This window comes from Pan troglodytes, chromosome 11, assembly GCF_028858775.2.
Source record: "Pan troglodytes isolate AG18354 chromosome 11, NHGRI_mPanTro3-v2.0_pri, whole genome shotgun sequence".
NCBI classification, from domain to species: Eukaryota; Metazoa; Chordata; class Mammalia; order Primates; family Hominidae; genus Pan; species Pan troglodytes.
This window is the reverse complement of record NC_072409.2, coordinates 25062501-25070194: the sequence shown is the minus strand read 5'-3', so window position 1 is coordinate 25070194 and position 7694 is coordinate 25062501. Positions and strand designations below refer to the sequence as shown.

General features: G+C 52.8%; 1 protein-coding gene across 3 annotated transcripts; it reads right to left on the bottom strand.

The window, feature by feature from the left end:
* Positions 1 to 1167: 1167 nt before the first annotated feature.
* Positions 1168 to 4791, bottom strand: HDHD3 (haloacid dehalogenase like hydrolase domain containing 3). Of its 3 annotated transcripts, none has more exons than XM_520201.6 (3): positions 4513 to 4791; positions 3204 to 3318; positions 1168 to 2280 (listed from the first exon to the last, which is right to left on the bottom strand). In XM_520201.6, exon 3 carries the CDS (start codon positions 2103 to 2105, stop codon positions 1350 to 1352), a length of 756 nt encoding a protein of 251 aa, XP_520201.2. In that variant the 5' UTR covers positions 2106 to 2280; positions 3204 to 3318; positions 4513 to 4791; the 3' UTR covers positions 1168 to 1349. The 3 variants fall into 3 exon arrangements, with proteins under 3 accessions (XP_520201.2, XP_001153687.1, XP_016816960.1); XM_001153687.5 differs by having other exon boundaries at positions 3204 to 3277; positions 4513 to 4788; XM_016961471.4 differs by lacking the exon at positions 4513 to 4791 and having other exon boundaries at positions 3204 to 4374.
* Between the last annotated feature and the right edge of the window lie 2903 nt (positions 4792 to 7694).

Below are 7694 nucleotides of genomic sequence, written 5' to 3'. Positions count from 1 at the left end.
CAGCAAATACCAAGTAGAAAGGTGTGGGAAGGTGGGGAGGCAGGAGAACTTTTTGTTGTTTTGTTTTTAGAGACAGGGTTTCACTCTGTTGCCCAGGCTGAAGTGCAGTGGCACGTAGCTTACTGTAACAGAACTTGTGGGCTCAAGCGATCCTCCTGCCTCAGTCTTCCGAGTGGCTGGGATTAAATGTGCGTGCCAGCACACCAGGCTAGTTTTTACATTTTTTGAAGAGATGGGGTTTCACCATGTTGCCCAGGCTAGTCTCGAACTCTGGGCTCAAGTGATCCTCCTGCCTCAGCCTCCTAAAGTGAAAAAAGGAATTGAAAAACCCAACCTACTTCAACCTCCAGTTCTTCCCCCTCCCTCCAAACCTATTCCCTACACTGCAGTCCTTGTTCCCCATACTTTCCTACCTCCACACTGGTCTCTGCGACTGGGGTGCCCTTTGAGATTGATATTCTTTAGGACACCTCCCCTATTCTCCCAGAATCTCCACCGTACCACGTTTCACATGACAAGCATCCTCATCTACTTACAACCTAGCGGTCAAGCCAATGGGCTTTGGATTCAGATGTGCCTAAATGGAATCCTGGTGTCTTTGCATGCTAGCTGTGACCTCGGGCAGGCTGCTTAACCTCTGAATTTCAGTTTCCTCATTTGTAAAGTTGTGGAGGGGGTCAAACCACCTAGGCCCAACAAGGTAGCTTTGAGGGTTATATGTGCATGTAAGTAACTCAGCACCTTACCTAACACGGGGCAGGCATATGTCAACAGGATTTCTTCTCATGACTGTCATGGGGTTCCTTGTTTAAATTCTCCCCTTCATACTATGTGGTGCTAATGGACAGTGTCCCTACAGAACGGCTTAGCATCCTGCTTTTCAAACTAAGCACTGACCCCAGGCTTCCAGAGCGTGTTTCAGAAGCTGAAAGAGAGACCTTAGCACCTCTGCTTCAACTCCAGCAGTTTTTCAGGGTCTGTTTTTAGTTTTGCATAATGGGGTTTCAGATCGCCCATGACTAAAGGCCCCTGCTGCTAAAACCAAGTTTGAAAGTGCCTGGTTTTGAAGCTAGTGGGGCCCTCTGTGAATCCTTTGGATGTGAAGTCGACTCCTAGTGGAAAAGGGACACAGGTGTGAATGAGAATGAGGGAGGGCAGAGGCTAGGAGCTGGTTAGTGGGGGAGGGCTGAGAGCTCAGCACTCACTGCTTTATTATCACAGTAGGTGACAAAGGCCGCAGGGAGAGGGGGAAAAGTCCAGAGCTGTGGAGAAAGAAGGGGCTCCCTGTCTCCAGGGTTTGTTTAAGGTTTTCTCCATGGCCTAGGGCCCAGCCACTTCCCTCACTGGCCTCAAAGCCCTGGAGTTGAGCCCTCTAGGCAGTCAAGGGCAGGCAGGAGATGGGCCAGAGAAGGGAGGATGTGTTCTTTAGGTACAGAATCCCTGACCACGGGATCCAGTGCCTGTGGGCCAACCACCAGGAAGCTGTGCATGCCCACAGCCCGAGGCCCCTGGTAATCGCAGAGGTAATTATCCCCAACATGGGCTGCCACTACCGGTTCCATATGAGCAAGCCGCAAGGCTTCCTGGAAAATGCGGGGGTCCGGCTTGGGCCAGCCAGCAGCCTCGGAGGTGAGCACAAAGTCGAAGTGTTCACGCAGGCCAAGGCCCCCCAGGATGCCCTCTAGCCGTCGGTCAAAGTTGGAGATCACTGCCAGTCTCAGACCCCGTGTGCGGCACTCCCTCAGGGTGTCCTCAGCCCCATCCAACACCTGCCAGGTGCAGGGGTGGCTGAAGTCTTTATAAAGCTGTTCAGCGATGGGGGCTACAGCCTGAGCATCCTGGACACCCGCCAGGTGGAAGGTCTGCAGGACCACATCCAGCCACCACTGGCGGGAGGTTAGGCCGTGGCTCAGGCCGTAGTTGGGGAAGCTGTGGCTCTGAGCCCTGTATGCCTGCCTGAAGCCTTGTTCCAGGGCTGAGGGCTCCACCTCCAGCCCATGGGCCCGGGCCTTGGTGGCATATTCCTCCCCTAAGGGGTGGCGGAGCCTGAGCAGCGTGTCCTTCACATCCCATGTCAGCAGTCGTATCTGCAGCCGGTGTGCCATGGAGGAGACCAAGTCCACCCCAGTTCTGCCTCAGGTCCCACAGTGGGTCCCAGGGGAAGCTGAGCTGGATAAGACCACCTCTGCACAACCTAACAATCACCTCTTTCCAGGCCTTGTGGGTCAGATTTGCTGGCTAACATGAAGCACTTGGGAAATGTCTTCACAGCACAAGATCCTAGAATGAAAAATAGCAGGTAAGGTTGAAGCTCAGGCCCTGACATCAGACAGACTGGGTTCAAATTCTGGTGCTGCCAATGGTGTGACCCTAGGAAAGTCACTCTGAATCCACAACAAATTTCTGAGCACCTTTTTGAGCTAGCTGCTAGCATATGGGACAGATTTCCAGCCCTTAGGGCATTTACAGGCCCTGAAGAACAGGGATACGGATATTAGGCAAAGAACTATACAAACACTTAAATACAATGAAGTCAATAGATACCGTAAGGATATAAGTCCAGGGACCGCATCTAGTCTGTGTAGTTAGGGAATGTCATAAGCAAGTGAAGTTTCTTTTTATTTAAAGTTTTTAATTTTTTTTTGAGACAGGGTCTCTCTCTGTCTCCCAGGCTGAAGTGCATGGCTCATTGCAGCCTCGATCTCCCAGGCTCAGTCAATCCTCCTGCTTTAGCCTCCCTAGTAGCTGGGGCTACAGGCACGTGCCACCATGCCCGGCTAATTTTTGAACTTTTCGTAGAGATGGGGGGTGGTGGGGTGGGGTGGGTCTCACTATGTTGCCCAGGCTGCTCTCCAACCCCTGGACTCAAGTGATCCCCCAGCCTTGGCCACCCAAAGTACTGGGATTACAGGCGTGAGTCATCACTCCCAGCCCTGCAAGTCAAGTTTCAATGGAGATCAGAAGAATGAATGTGCAAGAAGCAGAGGTAGGTGAGTGCTCCCGTCAGTGGAAATAGCAAGTGCAAAGGCCCTGAGGCAGGGCAAGTAGACAGAGGCCAGCTGTCTGGCACAGAGGACACAATTATTATGATTGCTATTATCATTATTAGGGATGTCAAAGACAGAAGGGGCCTTGCAGAGCATCTGAACAATATCCTGGCTGCTGGGCAGAGTAGACTGAGCCAGAAAGGGGCAGGTACTTACCTAAGGTCACAGTGAGTCAGTGGCACAGCCAGGACCAGAACCCAAACTTCCAGACTCTCTGGCCAGTTCTTCCACTGTACCATGAGATATATTTGGATTTTAAAAATTGGTGAACCTGTACAGCACAGGAGAAAAGACAGGACACAGCAGGCTGTCTGTCTCTAGCCCTCTCTGAACCCCAACTTTTCCATCTTTACTGGAGGTAATAACACTGGCCTAGGAGGAGAGCTGATGAGAGAACTGACTCAAGGCACAAGAAACAAATGACTCAGGCTGCTATCCAGAGGCTTGTGCAGCTTCTTTCCCCAGACAGAGCTGATCCCAGACAAGGCCGTCCCCTTGAAACCTGAGGGGCCAGAGTTCAAAGTACGGCTAAGTTGATACTTAGGGAAGGGCGTCACTGGTAAATCTGGGGGAGCCTTGGAGGAAGTTTGTCCAGGAAATGAATTAAGGAGACTAATCCAAAGATCCTCTCATTTTGCAGGTGGGTAGACAGAGACCCAGTGAGGGGCAGTAATTTACCCCCAAATCACACAGGGAGTCACATTGGCAGAGCTAAGACTAGAGCAGAGGGCTCTGGCTCCTGACCCACGGCTTTTTTTTTTTTTTTTTTTTTTTTTTTTTTTTTTTTTTTTTTGAGGCAGAGTTTCCTTCTTGTTGCCCAGGCTGAAGTGCAATGGTGCGATCTCGGCTCACTGCAACCTCCGCCTCCCAGGTTCAAGCGATTCTCCTGCCTCAGCCTCCCAAGTAGCTGGGATTACAGGCATGCGCCACCATCCCCGGCTACTTTTTTTTTTGTACTTTTAGTAGAGACGGGGTTTCTCCATGTTGGCCAGGCTGGTCTCGAACTCCCGACCTCAGCCTCCCAAAGTGCTAGGATTACAGGCGTGAGCCACTATACCCGGCCGGCTTTTTCTTTTCTTTTTTTTCTTTTTTTTTGAGACAGAGTCTCACTCTGTCACCCAGGTGTACAGTGGTGCGATCTCGGCTCACTGCAACTTCCGCCTCCCGAATTCAAGCGATTCTCCTTCCTCAGCCTCCAGAGTAGCTGGGACTACAGGTGCGCGCCACCACACCTGGCTAATTTTTGTATTTTTAGTAGAGACGGGGTTTCACTATGTTAGCCAGGCTGGTCTCGAACTCCCGAACTCGTGATCCTGCCCCCCACCCCACCCCGCCCCGCCCCGCCCCCCGGCCTCCCAAAGTGCTGGTTTTACGGTAAAGGCGTGAGCCACCGCGCCCGGCAGGGCTTTTTCGATTTCTAAAAGCGCGGGTTTGGGGCTCTGCGCTGCAGGCACGAACTGCTCACCTTTTCTCCCCACCTCCAGGGCTCGGGAAAGGCGAAGTCCAGGAGCCCGGACCTCACGCAGAATGTCTATAGCTGCCGTCGGCAGCGTGAGCTGGGGCGGCGGTCCTAGGGGCCTTGGCCGCGGCCGACCCCTTGGGTCCCCTTCTCAGCTGTAGCGCGTCCACGGCTCCGGGCCGGTTCCTGGGCCCAGGACCCACCTGACTCACAAGGAAGCAGATTGAAAACGCAGCTGCAAGGCCCGCGAGCTCGGGCGGAGGTGCGCAAGCGCCGGGCGGCGGGGCGGGGATCACGCGGGCCGCCCCTCCCTCCCATCCCGACCCGCCTCTGTCCCCGCCCCGTCCCCGCCCTTATCCCCTTCACCTTCGCCCTCTCCCGCCCCATCTCCCGTCGCCCTCGCGGTCCCCTCTCCCTCCGTCTCACTGTGCACCTCTCTGCGCCCCTGTCACCCGCCTTCACTGCGCGCCTCCGTTACCCTGCACCATCTACGCCCCTTATTCCCTCCCCGCACCCTCTGAGGTTCCCCAGCCCGCACCCTTCCGCTCCCCAGCCCCCGTTACCAGCACCTTCTCCGCCCTGTCTGCGCACCCCCTGCCCGCCACACCGCCGCTCCTCACCGCTCTCTCCGCTCCCCATCCCCAACCCCGGCTCCTGGCCTCCTTTGGATCGGGATACCCCCGAGAAGTACCCAGGTTGACTGGGAGGAGGGGAGTTGGGACCCAGCCTGGCTTGCTTAGTGTTGTGTGAACCTGGGCAAGGCCCTGCCCCTCTCTGGTCTCAGGGTCCCCAGTTGGTATTGGAGGGAATTGCTTTCAGTTGGAAACTTGTTAAATCCAAGATAACTTGGTGAGGGTAGAGTCCGCTGCAGTAACCTGCTTTTTTATTCTTTCTCTTTTTTTTTTTGAGACGGAGTCTCCCTCTGTCGCTCAGGCTGGAGTGCAGTGGCGCGATCTCAGCCCACTGCAACCCCCGCCTCCCAGTTTCGTGCGATTCTCCTGCCTCAGACTCCCCAGTAGCTGGGATTATAGGCGTGTGCCACCACACCCAGCTAATTTTTGTATTTTTTGTAGAGACGGGGCTTCACCATGTTGGCCAGAGTGGTCTCAAACTCCTGACCTCAACTGATTCACCCGCCTCGGCCTCCCAAAGTGCTGGGATACAGGCCTGAGTCACTGCGCCCGGCCTATTCTTTTTGTTTTTTTTTTAATTTTTTTGAGACAGAGTTTCACTCTTGTTGCACAGGCTGGAGTGTAATGGCGCGATCTCGGCTCACTGCAACCTCTACCTCCTGGGTTCAAGCAATTCTCCTGCCTTAGCCTCCCAAGTAGCTGGGATTACAGGTGTGTGCCACCACACCCAACTAATTTTTGTATTTTTAGTAGAGACAGGGTTTCGCCGTGTTGGCCAGGCTAGTCTTGTACTGACCTCAGGTGATCCGCCCACCTCAGCCTCCCAAAGTGCTGGGATTACAGACATGAGCCACCGCACCTGGCCTCTTTTTGTTTTTAAGAACCCTGTGGTACCATCCTGGCTAACACGGTGAAACCCTGTCTCTGCTAAAAATACAAAAAATTAGCTGGGCATGGTGGCAGGTGCCTGTAGTCCCAGCTACTCGGGAGGCTGAGGCAGGAGAATGGCATGAACCCGGGAGGCGGAGCTTACAGTGAGCCAAGATTGTGCCACTGCACAATCTTTGCCTGGGCGAAGAGCGAGACTGTGTCCCCCCCCAAAAAAAAAAAAAAAAAGAACCCTGTGGTAAGAGCCTGGAATCCTAACCACTAGACCACCAGGGAGCTTTTTTATTCTTTTGAAGAATAAAAAAAGAGTTTTATTTTTGTTTGCAAAAGTAATGTATGTTGGCTGGGCGCGGTGGCTCACGCCTGTAATCCCAGCACTTTGGGAGGCCGAGGTGGGTGGATCACCCGAGGTCAGGAGTTCAAGACTAGCCTGGCCAACACGGTGAAACCCCGTCTCTACTAAAAATACAAAATTAGGTGTGGTGGTTCATGCCTGTAATCCCAGCTACTTGGGAGGCTGAGGAAGGAGAATCGCTTGAACCGGGGAGGTGGAGGTTGCAGTGAGCCAAGATCAGGCTACTGTATTCCAGCCTGGATAACAAGAGCAAAACTCCATCTCAAAAAAATAAAAAAATAAAAATAAAATAAATAAGGTATGCATGTAATGCATGTTAGTCTCAAAAAACTTTAAAAAATACAAACATATGAGAGTTGGCCATGCAGAGGGGAAGGATCTGAGTGATGGTTAAGGGACGCCCTGATGCAAAGGCCTCCAGGCAAGAAAGTTTTTTTTCCGAACCAGAGACACTGAGGAACTACAGGAATGTTGCTAGCCAGGGGGTTTGGGCCAAAGAGGCTGGGGAGGTACCAGAGGGGAAGCTTTGAGATACTTCTGTGCCTGTGCTCTGTTCATCTTTAGTCTCATCACTTTGCACTATGACCTCAGGCAAGACAGGTCATAAGACAGCCCCCACCACTCAGGCCCCTTTGAGAGGGTCTTGCCCCATACCCTGGAGGAAGGAACACTGCACAGAGAGGCCAAGAAGAATCTACACAGATGGGTCTTGGTGGGTTTCTCTATTCAGTCTATTAGCATTTTGTGCAATCCTGTTTCTACATGTGAAGGGGTGGCCTGCCCCTCCACACCTGTGGGTATTTCTCATCAGGTGGGACGAGAGACTGAGAAAAGAAATAAGACACCGAGACAAAGTATGGAGAAAGAACAGTGGGCCCAGGAGACCGGCGCTCAGCATACGGAGGACCTGCACCGGCACTGGTCTCTGAGTTCCCTCGGTATTTATTGATTACTATTTTCACTATCTCAGCAAGAGGAATGCGGTAGGAGAGCGGGCTGATAGTGAGGAGAAGGTCAGCAAGAAAACGTGAGCAAAGGAATCTGAGTCACAAATAAGTTCAAGGGAAGGTACTATGCCTGGATGTGCACGCAGGCCAGATTTATGCTTCTTTCCACCCAAACATCTCAGTGGAGAAAAGAATAACAAAGCAGCATTGCTGCCAACATGTCTCGCCTCCCGCCTCGGCGCGGTTTTTCTCCTGTCTCAGAATTGAACAAATGTACAATCGGGTTTTATACCGAGACGTTCAGTTTCAGGGGCAGGCAGGAGACAGAGGCCTTCCTCTTATCTCAACTTCAAGAGGCCTTCCTCT

Bases quoted from the DNA above. Each gene is read 5' to 3' on its own strand.
- HDHD3 (XM_520201.6), bottom strand. From the start codon at position 2,105: ATGGCACACCGGCTGCAGATACGACTGCTGACATGGGATGTGAAGGAC.